The sequence below is a fragment of the Heterocephalus glaber genome, unplaced genomic scaffold (assembly GCF_053883595.1).
Source record: "Heterocephalus glaber isolate CG9 unplaced genomic scaffold, H.glaber_assembly_v1.0 deba00001689, whole genome shotgun sequence".
Lineage (NCBI taxonomy): Eukaryota > Metazoa > Chordata > Mammalia > Rodentia > Bathyergidae > Heterocephalus > Heterocephalus glaber.
Window position 1 is genome coordinate 12,162,993 of NW_028258414.1, and position 21,121 is coordinate 12,184,113.

The window sequence follows — 21,121 nt, forward strand, 5'->3', positions numbered from 1 at the left end:
GAAGCATAAAAATAGAAATAAAAGTTAATGCTACTTTAGTGCCAAAATATAATGCCTGAGAAAGCCAGAAGCAAAAACTCTGAACTGGTAACAATTTCCACACTACAACTTCCAGGCTGCTTCTAGGTCTGAAGATCAGAGGAGCTAAAGGAGCTAAGGAGACCTAGGACATATACAGGATGTTCCACTGAAGGACCACTGTGGAAAAACAGGACTTAGGATGCAACCCTGGGGTCAAGTGGGCAGCCTTTTAAAGTAAAAGGATTCAGCTGACAAACTTCCATCTAAGTCCCAGGAATGCAGAGAGGGAGGCAAGATGGAGAGGAGAGAAGAGAGAGGGGAGAGAAAAGGGAAAGAAGGGAAGAGGGAAAGGAAGAAAAAGGGAAAGGAGAGGCAGAGAAAGGGAGGAAGGGGAAAGAGGGGAAGAAAGGAAGGAAAAAAGAAAAGAAAAAAGCACTTGGCATACAGTAGGTGCTAAATATTTGTTGAATATGGGTACAATATAACAGACCACATATACACTGTTTAACCTTCAGGAATTTCACCTACGGTACTTAGAGAAGAGAACTACAGTATTTCTAAATCTCAGCTACAAAGGAGCTAAAAACTACAATACCAATGTCAAGCTAGACTGACACCATATCAAGATGCGGCAGTGTGCAAGGGGTTGAGTAACAGTTCCCCGGAATGACAGATAAAAATGGGAGAGGGCAATAAAGATGTTAAAACAAACAAAAAGTCTAATAGTGGGACTGAATTTCACTGAAAATTTTAGACTGGAAGTAATTATAACTTATACAATGGCAAATACATAGTCGATATGATATCCTGAACAGAAATCCAAAGATTTTTTTCCCAGCAAAATAAGCCAGCATTCTGCCTGTTGGTCTCAGCCAGTAGAAAGAGCACATTGATAGCTATGAATGATACCATGGAATGAGACGCTCATAAAATCTTGAATACAGAAGACTTCAACTCATGATCAAAAACACAAGTGCAATGTTTTCCGTGCTTACAAAACACCTTAAGTCCAGGAATCTCCTCTGCTGCTGTACTCTGTGACAAAAATTTAGTGAAAAAAAAAATGTGTATTTTGTCACCCTTACAAAGATTGCTCCATCTCAGCTTGTGCTTTATTCAGCTAAGCAACTCAAATCTACTTCGTACAAAGACAAATGCTGTATTCTTATTCTCCACTCATGGAATCAATATGAAAAGTGTCTGAATTAGAATTCAGTAAGTAGATCTTTTCATTCTACACAGAAGCAATAAACTTTACTCTTCATCTCATGAAGGTGTGAGCAACATTTTCTATTTTCAGAGCTGGACCAGTTCAATTTCAGACACACCTTGACAAAAACAACGTCATAGTTTAACTGACCGACAACAACCGCTTAAATGTCTACACATACTGTTCCACCGCTTCCAAAATGCTTCTATTCTTTGTACAACCTAAACTTTCTGGTAAGATGGTCTATCCCCATCTTATAAGAGAAATAACTGAAACTTACTGAGATAAAGGGCTTTGCTCAAAGTCACAGAGCTTTTTAGTAGCAGTGCCTGGACTCAAATCAAGATTTTGACATCTTGTCATCCTTGATCTTTCTTGATCTTTTGACTATAGAATACCTTGACTTAAGGGTACAGACATTAAAATGAAAGAAGATGATTTTAACATTTCATCAAATTTCTTTCCCTCTATTCAGGGAGAAGTGAAATAATAGAATAATTTATGTTGAATAAATACATTTATTTTTTATAAAAATCTTGAAATAAACTAATTTAAGAAAATAAACAGCTACTATCTAATCTAAACTCGAAGACTTATTTGGTAGTCAAAATATAGGGCACATTAATAACCTAATTCATATGAGATATTCTGACTCAGTAACCTATAAAATATACAAAACTGGCACTATATTCTTAAATATAAGTTCAGGTAATTAATTATTTTTTAAAATATTCAAATATTTTTGAACATACACTGAATTCCCTATGTTCCCTAGGTAACATAGTGCTTGTCATATGATAAATACTTAGAGAATATTTGCTGACTTTTAAAAATGTGCACTCTCTAATTTAAATATTGAATAATAATTATTTAAGAACCTTAACAAATTATAATTCTTGGCTACAAAGGAAAGTTAAAAAGAATCAATCCACAAGTAGAACATAGCAGCAGAAAACAGAAACTGAGCACTTCTCTAATTGTGATCTATATAGCATGATGCACATGACCCCTTCACTGGCACAATGACAAAATGTGACAGCCTTCTGGTAGTTCCTTCTAAGGCTCCAGATCATTATTGAAATTAGAAATAAAAGAAGATACAACAGGAGCCAGGTCCAAAGCGCTGGTTCCTACCTCAACTTAGTGACAGGGTCCATTTAGTGCATGTAGCCTGCAGCCACATGCCTTACACCACACCCTCTTCCCACCTGCGCCGCCTTTACTACTGCTCTCCCAGTGGATAACCTGCAGGGCAGAGGACCACCAGCAGCCCTGCACTCAGTGTCTAGACAGCTTCCTCTCAAAATAAACGTGTTAGGATTTATTTTTGTTTTTTAACAATCAGCACGAATGTTTCATGGATGTGACAAAAATCAAGATAACATATTAATGTTACTAAAATGTGAAAGATAATGCTACCACATACAATGCGAGGTAAAGAGGGCTGGGGAGCTGGAAAATGACACCAAAGCGTCCTCACTTTTAAATAAGTTACCATTTCAAAGATCAGTATTATATGGTAAATATTTAAGGTGTCTTATTTTAAGTAATGCATGCTACAGTACTTAAAGGCGAAACATAACTACACCACTAACCTTCAAAAAACTGTAAGTGCACTATGTTTTTATACACATATATTTACATACAAACATACATACAGCAAACACAACACAAGGTCAACTTTGGAATCTAAGTAGTAAGCAGGTGGATCCTAGTTCATTGTGCCATTTTCCCTTTACTTGTATGCATATTTTAATTTTTCATAATAAAAAGTTAAAGCAAATTATATATCTGTTCAAAATCTGTGCTTATAATGATTAACAGTTTAACAGTATAGTAAGCTAAACCATCAAGGGTATTTTTCAATCATCATGTGAAATTAAGCTATTCATCCAAACTGATTATAAAAAAGTATATTTTTTTAAAAACAAGTGAAGTTGCTAATGTATAGGAAGATGTAGGCAGTGTTGTCTATGATGCCCTCTTAGAACATGATTACCATCCAGTGCCTCAAACCCACAGGACTCAATGGGAATCATGCATGCATGACAGAGCAGGAGGTCTGTCAGTTTCTGTTGACTGGGTAACTTCGAAAGCCAAAATTTCTCCATGTTTCAGGTACCTTTTGCCAGCAATGTATGGTTCTGTCCTGCATTAATTCTTGCGTATACCACTGCAGTAACTTCCTAACTGGTCTTCCTGCACCAACCTCGATCCCCTCGAATCTATTATGAACAGAGTTCACAGTAATCTATCAGAAACACAGTGGATTCATGTGACTCCCTACCTCAAGGTCCACAGGACAAAGTCCAATGCTCTTAAAGATGGCATATTTCCATTTCAACTTTCTCACATGCCTATTTCCCACCCAATCCTCTTGGTATTAGTCTTGGATCCACCAAAGCTAAGCTCAGGATCCAGCTGCCCCCTTCCCCACCCAACTCCACAGTATTTCTCCTCTTCATGGCTCTGCTCTTCCTTCTGAAAAGAATTTCACCCTTTCCTGGATATTCCCACCTGCTCCTTTTAAGCCTCATGTCAAAAGGCTCACGCTGCAGTCTAATGGTTGCTGGGGTCAGGGGAAAGGTAGATGGGAAGCAACTGTTTAAGGAGTACAGGGGTGATGGGGTGATGGAAGTGTTGGGACTAGATTCAGATGGTATTTACACAACAATGTAAATGTACTAAATGCCACTGAATTGTTCGTTTTAAAATGGTTAATTTCATGTTATGTGACTCACTTTTGTTTTTAAAAGAAAAGGGAGCAGTAGCAGCTTACTTTGGAGGGGAAAAAAAAGCTTTGTTGACTCCCTACTCTTCAGTTTCACATGGGTCAACATCTTGCACACAGAAATCAGAGCCTCACTAATTTGCATTATGTTATAGAGCTCCACCACAAAACTGTGGGCCTCTACTCTAGTTGTCCTCACTTCTCACTGTCCCGGCTTCTCACTTCCGGTGCTCAGCTTAGGACAGCCTAGGCCCTCAAGAAATACACATCATTTTACCAACTGAAAAGCAAAACACCAGTTATCTATCTCCCTCAGGGCAAGAGGTTAGAGCAGGTGATCTTTGGAAGATCCAGTGGTGGCCAAACTTATGGCTCCCACGTTATTTGTTTTTCTTTTAAGACAAAAGACGTTAATGTATGAGTTGTTTCTTCTAAACTAAAACCTCAGTATTGAGGTTTAATTGCAGTGCTGGCACTTTGAGATAAGTAAGTGGGTTTGGGGTTGCAGTTTGGGCGCTCATCCCTAAAAGGTTTGCCATCACTGTGCTAGGCTATGTGGAATGGAAAAGATCAGGAAGATTGCAGTTCATCCAAAGGCAGTCAGTGAGGGAGTGAGCAGAACTAACCCAATTACTGGACTGGGGATTTAGCTCAGTGTTTCCACCGCCTGCCTCGCAAGCACAAGGACCAGAGTTCTATCCCTGGTACCAAAAAAAAAAAGTATACTCTAACCCAATTACTGAGATAACTATGCTAAGAAATGAGCCCTGACCATGTCATATCAATTAATGTTCACAATTATTTTACATCCAATTTGTTTTCACCCTCCATTTTTTTTTTTTTTTTTTTTTTTTTTTGGTACTGGGGATCAAACTCAAGACCTTGCGCTTGCGAGGCAGGCGGCAGAACCACTGAGCTAAATCCCTGGCCCTCGTCCTCCATTTATAAGACTGGAAGAGATATATTTTTCTAAATATATTAAAGTTATATAAAGCTTTTGTTTTATAACTCAGGGAAATTAAGGTTATACAAGTATACTATGCTACCATTCTATTTATAACTTCTAGAAATGCATTTCATCCATCCATTTTTGGGCAAATTCCCTACAGAAATCACGTTGATTTCTCTCACATAAGTATATGTTGGTGGAATTTCAACAATGTGATACTGTATACCCCTTTGGTGCAGGCAAACGTTAGCATAACTATAATAGTATAGTAAGGGTTTCCATATGACAGGGATGAGGCAGAGACAGAATACACAAGTTATAATGTTTAAATCTATTACCCCTCAATCTAGATTTCTTTACCAAGGACTCAACTATAAGTCAAATATGTCTGAGAGTAACAAAATTTTGCTTGCTCTTAGCTGTTGAGGGAGAAAGGAAGAGGAAGGGTGAGCTTGTTAATCCACTGCCATGGTAACTTGTGAAGATGAAACTTTGATGACTCCTCCAGAGAGCTCTCTAAACACTTTTTTTACACTGTCAAATAATCAAAGTTTTAATTCAAGTTAAACTCTTCCTGACAATAACCCCCCCCACTTCAGCTTTCTGACTCCTTCTTAATTTTACTGAAATTCCTACATGACCATGAGTTTATGCCTCATCTGCTCCATTCTCTGCCATAAAACCACACAGTTCCCAAATCTGATGCTCCTCCAGCAGGTTACATGATTTTACAGCTTCACACCATGGTACTTGCTGTTCTTGTGCCTGGAAAGCCACTGGAATGCTCTACTGGCGCAGGCTCAAGCTTCCAACCTTTCCCCAGACCCTATTCTCCACATCTGTGCTTCCCCAGCAATTTATACAGACCTCTACTATGACTCTGATACTGTTTTACTGTTATGTTTTGTGCCTAACTCTCTCAACAACTCTTGCGGGCTGTGACTAGATCTTTCTTATTATAGAAATTTTAGGACATGTGGTAAAATCAATAGTATCACAAAAGTAAATAAAATAGCATCCTGAATCACTTAGCTGTACGTATTAACTCATGACTAATCCTACTATCCTCCATTAACCACCCCCAGAATATTCTGAAGCAAATCCCAGACTTCGTATCATTTTATTCATGATTACACTTCTAAATGTTTGAAAGATATAAACATTATCACATTACTATCATTGTCACATTTAAACTTAATTCCTTATCATCAAGTATTCAGTTGGTTTACATTTCCTCCACTGTCTTATAAACTTTTATTTTTTACACCTCTTTTATCAGTTTAAATAAAATCCACCATTGAAATTGGTTAATACATCCTTTACTCTCTTAAATCTCTTATAACCTCTAGGTTTCTCCTCCACCTTTTGTTTGAAGAAACCAGGTTTTTGTTCTTTAGAATTTCTCACAATCAAATTCTGCTGACTCCATCCCCACACACCTCTGTCCTCTGTATTTTCTATAAAGCAGTGGTTACAGATATGGAAAGGGCGTGTATGTAAAGGGCTACAATATTTAGGTATGGCTCTTTTGGCAAGAGTACTAATGGTAAGGACTATATCTACCTAGAGATAAATTATGTCTGCTTGTCTTTCTTTTTTGAGACATTAGTAGCCTCTGATGATCACTGTCTAAACTCAACCTATTAATTCATCAGGGGTTGTAAAATCATAATATACTAATTCTATCATTCCCTTCTTCATTTATTAGCTAAAAAAGAATATGTGCTATACTAATTGTATCATCTTTTTCATCTGTTTGCTAGGATAAAATACCATTTATAAGAGAGAAGCTTTCCCTTTTCAATTCTTTGGTTACCCTAAGGTACAGTTCACAAAGGATAAAGCACAACCAATGTTTCATTTTTCCCCCTTTGTTTTCCAGAGTTAAAAGTATGCATCAGGCCGGGCATGGTGGTACACGCATGTAATCTCAGACTTGCAAGGCAGGTGAGGCAGGAGGATCACCATGAATTCCAGGCCAGTGTGGGCTACATAGTGAGTTCAATGCCAGCCTGAACTATATTATCAAGTAGGCCTGTCTCAAAAACACAATGAACAAAAAAGAATGCATCCATTCCTTATCACCCTCCACAAGTAACTATTTTTACTTTTTAATCATCGTTATGAACTCATGATTGAGAGATGCTGGCCTACTGCAGTTGGTACCCTTATTGCTGATCAAAAGGTCCCATCCTTGGCCAACTGGGGGCCTGTTCAAGCTGGTTTCAAAGTTCTAATCTTTAATAGCCTCCTTGCATTCTAGCATGTCAAGGGATTCCAGGCCACCTTGTACTTTTTCTGCTCCCAAATTGGAATTATTCATTACTTTGAAGAAGATATAATTATTAATCCATTCTTGAGTCTAACTTGTATATCCCATAAATGTTTTCCTAACTAAATAAGGTGACTACTGAGCAAATTCCAGTTCCTAAACTAGTGATTTCAAATTTGAACAATGTATGTAATGTAAAATAAATAAAGACATACAACCCAGATGTGGTGGCACATGCCTGTAATCCAAGTACTTGGGAGGCTGAGGCAGGAGGATCGCAAAATTGAGTCCCACTCGAAGCCCTATCTCAAAATAAAAAATTTTAAAAAGACTGGGAAGGTAGCTCAGTGCAAAGGCCTTGGGTTCAATCCCCACTATCAAAATATATATATATGTGTATATATATATATATATTACTTCATCCTCATTAAAAGAAATAATTTAAATCCTAATTTCCTAAACTACTCATCACTTAAGTTTTTGGACTGATTATATACCAAGAGAGCTACCAATCAACTCTGCTTCTGTATTACAATAAAATTTTGCAATTCAAATGTGTATGATGATCAAGGTAAATCCTGTGTTGAGGTTGAAATTGAAAAGTATGAAAAAAAAGCCTTCTTTATTGTAACCTTCCTTCAAAAATCACTAGAAATATAATGCAAGGATAACAATAGGAATTGTCTAATTAAAGCTTTAATTAAGATAAGCATTTTTAACTAAAGGTTGGACTCTTTAATGAAAATGAGTTAAGAGTGCTCAAATATCATGAGTTTGCAATGAATACAATAATTTGTGATCTTAATTATTCACATTACTCAAAAGTCATTGTGACAATAACAGCAGCATCTTTTTAAATGCACCCACTCCCTGAGTGGAAAATACAAAGCCTTCATTCTCAAAATCACAACTAAAGCAAATTATGTTTAATCCTTTACTTTTAAAACTAAAAACTAATGTTTTTAGTGGGAACCAAAAGAAATATTTTGAAGTTTTTTTCAGCTGCTATATTTCTAACTCTAAAACTTTTTTGGAAGTAATAATATTTTTCAGGGTGCTTAAGCATTAGCAAGATGCTTTAGAACACACTTATTTATAAAATTACCGCTCCATTTAAATAGTAATCTTACAATCACGAATCTGCTCTGCTACAAATGTTGAGCATAAGTACAATTTAAAGTAGAACCCTCTCCAAAATGTATTCTAACATATTTGCTTGTAGCACCTCTTCTAGTTCTTAAAATATAGTCCCTTAATTTTAAAAAGAAATATTCTATTCTCACTGTAGATACATTTGTGCATATTCTTTTTTTTTTGTTTTTGGTACCAGGAATTGAACTTGGGTCCTTGCGCTTGCACAGCAGGCAGCGAAACCACTGAGCTAAATCCCCGGCCCTCATTTGTACATATTCCTGATGGATCTAACACAGTATTTACAGTCATTTAACTATCACTTTAAAAAACTGAAGCTCCAACTTACAAGGTAATTAAAATCAGATGTAATAAAAATATTCTTCCTTATGATTAACAGATGCAGCTATCAGGCCGGGGATTTAGCTCAGTGGTTCCACCACCTGCCTTGCAAGCGCAAGGTCCCAAGTTCGATCCCTGGTACCAAAAAAAAAGAAAATAGATGCAGCTATCTCCAGATGTGACTAGTAATGGACTAACCCTTAAATGCATCTACCCTCAACTTATAATTGTGAATTATGTTTACTTATACGTATATAAACACATCCACATTTAGTGAACTCTGAACTCACTAGCGTATGTGTAACAATGGAACTATTCAGAATATTTTAAATTACTCTTTCTCACATAATCTATTCATATATAATTTAGCATGTTAAGCTAAGATGCTATAGTTCACATACTAATATAAAGTATTTACATTCCTAACATACCTCAATCTACTGCTCATGTAGCTTCTTCAGACAAGCTCAAACACACAAAACTACGATATAAACATTTTAAACCTTTTTTCTCAAATCAAAGTAGTACAGAGTAAACTGTGTAAATTAAATGAATGCTTTAATATTTAAATTAGGAGATTCAAACAGGGAAAGGGAGAGAAAAAAGAATGCAAGATGTATCCTCTCTTACCTTATAACACAATAAATTCTACATGTATCAAAGACTTACATGTAAAAAAAATAAAACAAACAAAAAACCCTAGAATAAACTTGGGGGATTTTTTTGTTGTTTAATATTGCCCAGTAAAAGGTCAAGATGTAACATATATCTACAAGCAACAAGATACAAGTTATAAATTCAATTGCATAAAAACAAGCATTTTTTCAAAGCAAATAACAACAGTAAAAAGTCATGGCAGGGCTGGGGACTGAGCTCAGTGGTTTGACCGCCTGCTGGGCAAGCACAAGGACCCAAGTTTGATCGCTGGTACCAAAAAAAAAAGTCATGGCAAATAATCAATAAAGAATTAGTCCTAGTTATTCATGTTAAAAGGGCTACCTGATACAAAGTACATACTAACACATAAGAAAAAAATAACAATAGAAAAATAGGATAAACTGTTCACAAAAAAGATGCAAAGGGCTTATAAAAATATGAAAATATGCTCCACTTCAATCATAATAAGGGAAATACAAATCTAAAGTATTTTGAAATATATTTCACCTAACAGTCTAGCAAAGTTCAAAAAATTTTAAGACTTTTAATAAAAGCTGGGAAAATTTTTACTCATACATTTGTTGCCTGTTGCATTTAAGGATATTTGACAAGATCCTTCCAAAGTACAAATGCATGTATCCTTTAACCTAGGAATTGCACTTTTAGGGACTGATCAGATTCATCCATGCATACACATACCTTAAGCATAGGTAAATTTACTCATCAACACATTGTATATTATACCAAAGACTTGAATGGGGAAGCTCTAAATGGGCCTAATGTACAGTTTTTTAAAAAATAGTACATGGAACAGCAAATACAGTGCGCTACCATTTCTTTAATAGGTGACTATTTATATTCATGTTCAATTGTATGTATACTAACCCCTCCTTGGAAGAACATACAGATGGCTAATAACATCAGTGGCCTCTGAGGAGGGTGGTGCAGGAGGCTGAAGATATTAAACCATGTGTTACATACTTCTACACATTTTCAGGCAAAAAGAAAAAAAAAGTGTGTCGGGCATGGTGGCACACAACTGTCATCTGAGCACTCTGGGAGGCTGGGGCAAGAGGACACAAGTTCCAGCCCAGCCTAAGCAATTTAGTAACTTAGAAACCCTGCCTCAAAATTAAAAAAGAAAAAAGAAAAGAAAAAAAAAATGAGCTGGGGAGGTAGCTCAGTGCAAAGCTCCTGGTTCAATCCCCAGAATCACACAAAAAAAAGACCCAATCCTAAATAAACACTTACATATAATTAAAATCAGGGATTCCGGTGTATACAGATTGAAAAGCAGAAGGAATCTAATTCTCCTGGGCATCATTTCATTCTATCGATACTTAATTTGGTCTGATTAGTATCAGTCATTTACTTTCATTTAAAAATTTTATAAAACATATTCTACTACAGTCCTTACAAACTGACATTTGCCTTTTCTAAGCAAATAGGTTCTATTTTTCTATTTTATTTCATTTTTATGCAATTATTTTAAGAAAAATAATAGCTCAATTTAGTGAGTGCTGAAAGGTGGACTTCATGCTCCAAATCTATAGAATGTAAACCTGCATTGTGATAATATCAAAAACAACTAAATATTCTCTCTGCATATCTAGAAAACAGGACAAAATTAAGATATATAAACCCCCAGGAGTGATGATGAAATGGGATTTTTCTCTTCTTTTTTTTTGAGACAGGGTCTAGCTATGTAGTCCAGGCTGGCCTCAAACTCACAGCGATCCTCCTGCTTCGGCCTCCCGACAAAAAGGGAATTTAAAAGTCTAGTTCCTTCATTATTTCTTTTATGTTCAAGTAAAATAATCTTAGAAATGGGTGGAGAGAAAGGCCAAAGTCTGAATTAACTCAAAAGGAGATGTAAGGGTAGGGCTGAAGGGAGGGGAAGGGAATGGGGGAAAAAAGTAAAATCAGGTACAAATTTCCTATGATGAATGTGATCATTACGTTTATCAAAACTGTGCCAATAAAATTAATACTTTTAAAAAGTAGATGTAGAGTAATTTTTATTCTCATAAAAAGCACATCATCCTTTTTCTAAAATCGTTGGAAAATTACAGAGGTCCATCTTAATTACCACCACTAGGCAAATGGGCCGTTTGAACATTTCGTCTTCTCCTGCCGGATTCTTCTAGACTTTTTAAATGGGATTTACTTTAATAACAGAATTTTGATGCTACTGCCATTCTTCTAACCTGCCAAATTATCTAAATCCCAACATCTGCAGTCAGGCTGTTTCCCAGGATTTCTGTTCTCTTGCCAACTCCAGCGAGGCCCCGGCCACGACTGCTCCTGAGCCCGCACAGCGAGGCAGGACTGCGCCCCGCGAGAAGGGGCATCCCAGACGCGACTGTCCCGCAGGTGACACGTGTGCGGCCACCAGGTCACCCCCATCCCACGACCTCCGGGTCAGCACCGCGCGGGGCTCTGTGCTCCCAACCAACCCCGCCGAGTCGCTCGGCCTCGCTGAGTCCGAGACAGTGACAGCGCACGACACGCCGTCCACGCAGCCTGGCAGCGCTCCGACTCGGTCCAGGGTCCGAGCGGGACAGTGCGGGCGGGGTCCTGGGGGAGCGCGGGACCCCGAACCCCAGACTCCGGGGCTCCCGCCCCACAGGCTCGGGGACTCGGGGTGGGGGCGGGGACCCGCCGAGGACTGAGGGTGGGGGTCCCCGGGCCTGACAGAAGTCGCGCTCCCGAGCATCCAGCGCCCAGCACCCAGGGCATGCGGGCGGCGGGACTCACCGCGCTGGCGGCGGCGGACGACGCGGGGCCGGGCGCGTCCTGCCTCCTCAGGCGGGACTTCAGGCTCTTCATGGCCGGCGCTCAGCAGTCCCGCTCCCGTAAGGAGGGCGGGCGCGCCGGACCCGCGCGCGAAGCTTCAGTCTGCTGGCTGCGAGCGCGCGACGCGGCGCCGGAGGAGTGGACCGCGGGGGCGGCGCCCAGAGCTCCCGCCCCACCTGCCACCTGGGGCCAGCGGTCGACGCTCCTAGCCTGAGGGGGGGGTCTCGCCAGCAGCCAATCGGCTTGTCGCCTGGCCAGAGTGGGCTCGACTCCGGCCAATCGGAATCCGGGAAAGGGGCGGGACTTCCCCTTTAAACTGAATAATACTCTTCCTCTCCCGCTGGAGAAACTGGGAGGTTTGGCTGGCACAGCTGAGCGGTTCGTGACCCGATTCCAGGCCCCTGAGCCTCTCTACCTGTGCTGGAGCTTAGAGTCTGCACAGACACCAGGGTCCAGCTTAGGTGAGCTCTCCTCTTCCCGGACCCGCCCCCTCTTCCCACCCACGTGTTCTCTCCCGAGTAAAGTTCTCTTCCTTTCGTCAGTCCCAGAAAGGACTCTGGGTTACCTGCACACAGACCAGCACACGAAAGCAACTTCCTTTCTGCCTTGATGTTTCACCACACAAATCCCAGTATCACAAATCCCACTATCACATGCATGAAAACATCCAGAAACGGACAGGCTCTGAGAGAGAAGGTCCTGATTGTACAGAAGGCCATAAATTAAGAACACACTTTGACAGACGTTATATAAAATCAAAGCACATGTTGGGTATTAAATTACTTGTTGAAGAATCTGGCGCTTTGGCAGGATAGAGATGGGATGGGGCATCCATAAATAAGTTATCCACGTAGCCACCAAAAAAACAATACACACACACACACGCACACACTGACACTTTACAGGTAAAAGCAGACAGTGAATTTATCCTAGTATATATATATTCATACACACATATATGTACATACACATATGCACATACACTATATTCTTTTCCTTTAGAAACACATTACAGGTAAAAGTATACAATTAATTTATGAGGATAAATCTAGATCAATGAAAATCATTTAGTAGGAAAACATAAGAGTCTGGTGAGCAACACCCAGTAATTGGCTGATAATGTAACAGCTTCAAAAAAATCTTCCTTGGAGTCAGTTTTCCCAGTGAAATGTTTACTCTAGCAAGCACCCATTTGAAAAGACAAACAGTCCATGTTTCTAACAAAGGACTCATTTTGTTCTGAAAGGGCAGTTGCTTTCTTTGGAGTCTCCTTAGACTAACTCCGAGTTCTATTCCAATATTGCAAGAAAGTTTTCAGAACTCTCTTGGAGAGACAGCATTCAAAGACTGTGTTAATCCTTAACAAAAAATCAGTTATGAGTACTTGTGAAAACTAGTAAACTTTCTCTTGATTAGCTCCAAGGAAGGGTATTTCCTTTTCCTCAAGCTTCACACCCAGTAAGTTTTTGTTGACCTTTATTTTTTTATTTTATTTTATTTTTTTGTAGACAGGATCTCCCTGTGAGATTTAGGCAGGCCTTGAACTCACTATGTAGCCCAGGCTGGCCTGGAACTCATGGTGATCTTGCCTCAGCCTCCCAAATGCTAAGGTTCCAGGCCTACACCACCGTGTCCAGCTTGTTACCTCTATATCATGTCTTTGGATGGCCGTTACTCTCCATCCTCACTGCCACTGCAGAACCAAAATTATCTCATGTCTGGACTGTTATAGATGCTTCCAAGTCAATACCCCAACCTCCAGGCTCTCACACTTCCATCACCAATGAGTCACTAACCATCATCAAAAAGTCTTACAGGCCCGGGGATTTAGCTCAGTGGTGCTGCCGCCTGTCTCACAAGCACAAGATCCTAAGTTCGATCCCTGGTACCGAAAAAAAAAAAAACCAAAAGTTTTACAAAGTTCTCCTTTGTTCAACAAACCTTCAGCAGCTTGTGAAAAAAATCCTCCTTTATTTGGTATTTAAGGATCTACAGCACGGACCCAAACCTGTCCTCCAGTTGGTCCCGGAATTACTCATTAGCCCTTCTTCAATCCTGGGTCCTGGATCTTGATTATACATGTTGATACCTCCACTAATAGTTTTCTCTGTCTAAATTCATACCAGATAATACGGCTGCCTCCTAAGTGGTTGGAAAGGGTACAAAAGGCACATGTAGTCTTCTGGAATAATGTGCTACTCTAGCTAGGTGGATAACTACTATATTCAATTTGTTAAAAGTCAGTGTACACACTTATATATGAGCTATACTTTAATAAAGGAAAAGTGTGCTTTTTAAAATTAAAGTACATCCTTTTCAAATGTCTCCAAGAACCTTCCCTGATCACGCAAGTGAAAGTGATTTCCCCACCACCACCACATCCTCTGAATATTTCTTTCTGTTAGAGTAATTATACCTCCCATTTGGTACTAACGCATATGATCTAATCTCACTATTGGACTTCAAACTCCTTAAAATCAGAATAGCTGATACATATTTGAATTTCCTAGAATGCTAGCATGTTATATGTATTCAACAAGTATTTCCAAATGGAAATTCTTTCTGGTTGAATTTTGGTTGTTGTTCTATGCATTCGTGTGACATTGTGAGGACCCCTCTCTACCATGAACACAAGAGAAATGACCTAGGGCTATGTTGCTGCTCCAATACTTATCCTTCAATCAGTTCTTTAATTCAGGACTTAAGATAAGCACCCACTTACCATCTAGTCTCCCAACTGAATCTTAAATGTTAATTGTCTTCAATAGCACTGTCTCCCCTTTGTAATTGGCTGTTGAGTTAATTGCAGCCTTATGCTGTTCTGGTGTCTCCTGGAGCATCCCAGTTATCATAGCCCTGGTGACTGGCATCTTTTCAGTTGTTGCTGGAGAAAGCAAACAGACTGAGCCACAAGTATAGCTTGCATCAGGTTCCAAAAATGTTGGGCAAGTTATTTTTATGAACTGTCTGCCTGATGTCCTGATGATGTCCGTGTCCAGTGGCCCTTGTGGATTTTTCCAGACTAGAAACTTGATAGCTGATGTCTGCTTATTCCCATTTAAAAGCAGCTGAGTAAATAGCACTAGTGTGAAAATGCAGTAAAGTTTTTTATATTGATCTAGAAGCCCCTTCTATGAAGCAAATGCACTATTATTAGAGTTCAGCCAGACAGGTTTGATTTGGTTTTGTTCATTATTATCACTATTTTTTATTTTTATCTTCCTTTAACAGAAAGGGGCACTTAACAAACCTAAATGGATTTTTGTTACCCTACTGAATATATATGAAATACTTTTTTTTTGTTTTGTTTCTTATTTTTACAATGTATGCAACCAGGAAGGGTAACATGCTTTTTAAATTAGCTTATACAGACACATGGTTTTTAAAAAATGTCAAATAATACAAAAGGGTACAGTTAGTCTCTTTATTATCCCTTTGGCCCCTGCTACCAGGAACTTGTGTTCTATACAAAGGAACAAAGCTAGCATAGATACCCCACTTGGACAACAAAATACTTTACTATATAGTAGGAGTGCAGATGTGAGTGGTATTCAGAAAGGAAAAAGATCAGAAGATGTACTTGGATAAAGGAGCTATCCCAAGTTCGGGCCCTTGGGTGGACACAGGTGAGAAGTAACACCAGGTAAGCAGACAATACCAATGGACCTGCCAGAACAGAGAAAAAAGCACAACTGGGAAATGCGTACTGGTAACTCAGATGGTGCTAATGACAAAGATGATTTCTCAGAAGAAGAATAAAGAATGAACATGCCAAATCTAAAATTTATGCAGAAAATGATTCCTTTCCAAACAGGAAGAGCTCTTTCAACGTAAGCTTGGTTTACGAATTCTGTGTCCAGTGACTTCCTGGGGGACCCAACCAACAAAGCCAGTCAGCAGTTCCATGGAGGAACCCAGAACACCATTCTCTCCTAGTTCAGATGCCAAAGAAAATAGCTATGAGAGCTGCATGAGGCCACAGAGTCATGAGGAAGGGCACCCCCACCCAGAGCTCCTACGGCAGCCTCAGGAATGAGAAACTCGAGGCAGTTCTCATACCCTCTTCTCTCTCCACATTCAAAACTAAAACACATTGCATAAGAGAGCTTTAAAAAAATAAACAGGTCATCTTTGGCACTAGTTTTAAAACCATCTGCATTTCTATTAAGCTGTCCAATGATTCCATCCTGGAAAACTAGAGTGGGAAGAAGTGGAGAGAGGAGATAACTTCTGTGAATACAGCCTCCTTGTGGGAGGGTTACTCAGTAGTAAAACCTCTAGGATGTCAGTTCCCACTTACAGGAACAACTTCTTTAATCTCCCCTTTTGAGGGTTGTTTTGTGTTTAGCAATCTTAAATTTACCAATTATCTCTCAGACAAGGCTGCTTTCTACCCACCTCCCTGTCTTCCTTGACATTTACAGACTGTCATTAGTCTAAGACACAAGGATTGTGCCGTCAGTTTCAACACAGAGAAAGGGAGCAAAAAAGCAAGGAGGATCATGGTTATGAACGAAATCAGACTTGCCCAGTATGTTGACCTCATACCTAAAAGCAGTTGAGATACCCACCATTATTTCTCAAGTTTAATGTCAAGAAAACCCAACCGGTTTCACTTGGTAAAAATTAACCTTTGTTATCAAGTCTCAATTATACAAAGCTCCAGAAATACCACAGCCTTCCTTTTAATGAGAAGATTGGTGGCCCTGTGAGCCCATGGTTCAAGGCAGAAACTCTTGATTATCTTTTAAAGCCTGGAGCCTAGATAAACACCAGGAATTTGGTTCAGGGATCAGTAACCATCTGATTCCGTAGGAAACTTTGTTGGACCTTAGAGTTTTCTTATCTTGGCCAGGATACCAGGATATGTATAAGCAGTGAGCCAAATGACTGTCAAAACTTCAGCACTGTGGAGTAAGTTGAATAGAAAAGCTTCTTGATTTTGAGTTGAAAGTATTACAAATAACAGCTGTCTCCATAGATTTGAAGAGGTACCTTTATTTGTCCTGCGTACACTTTCCCTTCCAGCTCTCCAAGGGATTTTTCAAAGTCCTGGCAAGATGTTCAGTAAATACTCTTGACTGAATGATTTAATTGTAAGTAAATTGTGGCTGAGTCAATACTCTCAGTTACTCTATGCTACTATCTGCTACTCATCCTAACAACAACAACAAGCTGCAGACAGAATAAATGAAGCTAAATCTCACATTCAAATGCACTTGGAAAATTTCTAAGTTTTATGATGGCTGTTCAACCACAATCTTAGAGTCATTTAAACTGAAACTTCTGTTGACTATATTGGTTAAAGTTATGCTGAAAGAAAGGTTATAGGCAAAATACTGGATAGATACATGTTTAGTAAGCATATTTGTTATATATTATGTTATAAATTATATTTTATGTCATATGGGAGTGTCCTATTTTATATTTTAATATATTATTTTGAATTCTTTCATTCATTATCCTTACAGATATATGCAAATCCTGATTTTTCTCTGAACAGTGAAGCCTGTAAGTACAGATACAATATGTATTTTAAAAGGCTAATCTTAAAAATTAGTTACTCTCATGATACAATATGATTCATTCACTGATTTTTATTTGTTTGTTTGTTTGTTTAATTGGATTACCAAAAGATTCAGACTTGCTTCCTGGAAGAGAATAGTTTATAAAATTTTTTTCTCCACACTTCTTCAAAACTACCTGAAATAATATGTAAATGTTCACTGAAAATTAAAATACAAGTTTGTATCCAGTTTCTAAGTAATACTTAATTGCAATGCTTATCTGGGAGAAATTTTTAATTAAAGTACAGTTCTTATATCTAATGACATTATTCTACATTGCATTTAAGCCATCAGGAATATTTTAAAAATATATTTTATTCAGAGAAATTTGTCCACAGTTATGTGCGCATGGATTGATCATGTACATATTCTTTATATCATCTATGTTTCATACAAATGTCAAAAAATATTTGATAATAATGGATTTATGTGTGCTTTTCCTATTGCTGTTTTGTGAATGCTATGGCCACAAGCAAAATATATAAAATAACCAGTAAATTAAAATACCAACACACTCTGGACTTCAAAGGAGTTACGTTTTAATTTTGTCCTGCTGGGGAGGAACAGGTATGTATTATGATCCATAAACTTCAAACCCACCCCTGGGCCTAAACAACAATTAAGAACAATTCCTTTGAACCTCTGAAGGGTGTAGTCCATGTATTTACTTCAGATCAGGGCATGACACTTTAAGATTAAACTAAAAGGTGCATTTCTCCCACCTCTGAGACATTGAGTGCTGAGAGTATAATAGGCCTTCAAAATGCATCAATTTCTTGATTCATGACATTCATCAAGTCAACAAATGCACATAAACCTAAAATCCCTAACACCCAAGGGTTGGGCCCTTGGTAGGCAAGTCAAACACTAGCTAAAGTAACCTTGAGGGATTCCCAAATATGAATCACAGCAAATCACTGGACAACAGTGATGTTGACATAACTCTTCCAGCTGAAAATCTCGCATCCAACCCACGTTGCTTCAGATCAACATCCCTGACAGGCAGCTTTCCAGTCTCCACCATAATGTTTACACTTTAAATGTTTTTTGCTTAAATCACACTTCTTAAAAAATTTTAACTGGTACATAAAATTGTACCTCGTTATGGAATACCATGTGATGTTTCTATGCATTTATACATTGTGTAATCTTCAAATCTGGGTAAACTTAGGTATCTCTTGAAATACTTATTTTGTTTTAGTGAAAACTTTCAAAATCTCTCTCCTAGATTTTTAATAAAATGTATGATACATTATCATTATCTGTTGTCACTCTGCTGGCCAATAGAACATCAGAACCTCTTTCTCCTATCTAACTATAACAGTACTCATTAATCAACCTTCCCCATCTCTTCTTCCCCTCTAAATCACTTCTTCACAAAAAGAAATTGAAGCAACTTGTAAAAAAATTTTATTACCATAGTTCTGATAACAAAAGTAGGCAATATGGGGCCGGGGATTTAGCTCAGTGGTTCTGCCACCTGCCTCGCAAGCACAAGGACCTGAGTTCAATCCCTGGTACCAAAAAACAACAACCACCACCACCACAACAACAAAAAAACAAAAACAAAAGTAGGCAATAAGCCTGGGGAAGCGAGAATGCATATTCGCTTCTGTAAGCTAGGCATGGTGGCACAGCCTTGGGAGGCTGAGGCAGGAGGATTGCCTTGACTTCAAGGCCAGCCTGGGCTGCATAGTGAATTCTAGGCCAGCCTTAACTACACAGTGAGACCTTGTCAAAAAACAAACAAAAACAACCATATTCAGTGTTGTAGAGACTGATTCCTGTCCTTGAGTTTGAAGTAAGTCTTCAGTTTCCTAATAAACAAAAATAGACTCAATGACAGTTTTAATATTGAAACCAAAAGGCACAGAGGTTCTCAACTACAGTACAGTTTTCCTGATGCAACCTTCTGAAATGAATGTCTCATGTGGGTGTGACTTAACATATAGGACAGTCAGCATTGTAATAGACAATCTCTTCAATTACAAGAAATGTCTTTGTTGGGTGTCTAGAATATTCATTCATTCCTACAGTGATTATTAGTTAGTCACAGATGATATATGAGACAGTGCTAGGCAAACAACAGGAACCAGGATGGACAAAAGGCTTGCTTTTGAAGCTTAATTCCAGCAAGAGTCCTGGGAGGGAGGAGACAAAATAAGGAAGTAAGTGACCCAGGTAAATTCAGATTATGGTGAATGAGGAAAACAAAAAAAAATGATGTGCTAGAGAATGAGAAAGGAGAGGACTACTATAGATTGGGTGGTCAAAGAAGGTCTTTCTGGAGAAGTTACTTCAAATAAGAGCTAAATGACAGAAATCCACATGCCAAGCATTGATGTGGAGGCAGAGCATTGCAAATGCAAAGGCCCTAAGAGGAGGTCTGGCTTGGCTCGTTGCAGGAACATACTGAAGACCAGTGTGGCTGGAGGATATAAGAGAAGAAGATGAACAGGATGGTGTTAGAGAGCATGCTGAGACAAACACATAAGGGCCTGGAAAACCAAAGTAAGGATTCAGGATTGCAGTCTGATAGAAAGGTATTGATAATCAGGGGATGATATTATCTGACATACCAAAAAGATACATCTGCTGCTGGGGAAAGAATTGATCATCAATGTCCAAAGGGGAAAGCAAGAAGACCTGAATATTACTGGAATAGTTCAGGCACAGAGCCAACTTGCTAATTAGATTGCATATGGGGAGCAAGACATTCAGCAGTTAAGTAGATGGTGCCATTTACTGAAAGGAGATGACTATGGGAGCTATGTTTGAAGGGAAAGTCAAGAGTTCTTTTGGTGGTATTGATTTTGGCTGTCCAAATGAGCATCCAAGTGAAGATTTAAGTAGGAAGTCTAGATTATAAGAATGAAATTCATTACAGAGGTGGGGCTGGAGACAGATATGGGAATCATGGGCAAATAAAAAAACCATAGAACCAGATGAGATACATTGTGGAAGAAGAGGACCAAGGCCCAAGACATAGGTCCTGCAACATTTAGAAATCAAACAGAGAGAACATGCCCAAAAGGGTAACTGAGAAGGAATGGTTAGAGAGTAAGCAGAAAATCAGAGAATATGGTGATACAAAACAACCAAAAGAATATGGTGTTTCAAAGATCAAGGCTGCCAAAGACTGCCAAAAAATGGAAAAGCACAAGGACAGATGAGAGACCACTGGGTTTGACATCGTGGATGGAACCAGTAGCCTTGAAAAAGTTTCCACTAGTTTTGGGGGACAGAAGATTGACTAAAGTAGATTTGAGAAAGAATGGAAAGTGGCAGGGTGGAAACTAAGGCCAATGTGCATATGAAGGGAGCAGAAAAATGAGATCACAGTTATAGAGGGGCAGAACATTAGAGGAAAGCTTTTTACCTTTAAGGTGGGAGCTACTATAACTTTTTTATAAGCTGAGAAAGAAATGATCCTATAGAGGGGGAA

The 21,121-nt window shown here is 38.7% G+C and overlaps 1 protein-coding gene across 1 annotated transcript in view; it reads right to left on the minus strand.

Moving 5' to 3' along the window:
* Positions 1-12,249, minus strand: part of Uaca (uveal autoantigen with coiled-coil domains and ankyrin repeats) — an 81,171-nt gene extending 68,922 nt beyond the window's left edge. The window contains exon 1 of the mRNA XM_004855554.3: positions 12,071-12,249. Within this exon, the coding sequence (XP_004855611.2) occupies positions 12,071-12,142 (72 nt within the window). The 5' untranslated portion in view covers positions 12,143-12,249. The remainder of the gene's footprint in view (positions 1-12,070) is intronic.
* Positions 12,250-21,121: the final 8,872 nt, after the last annotated feature.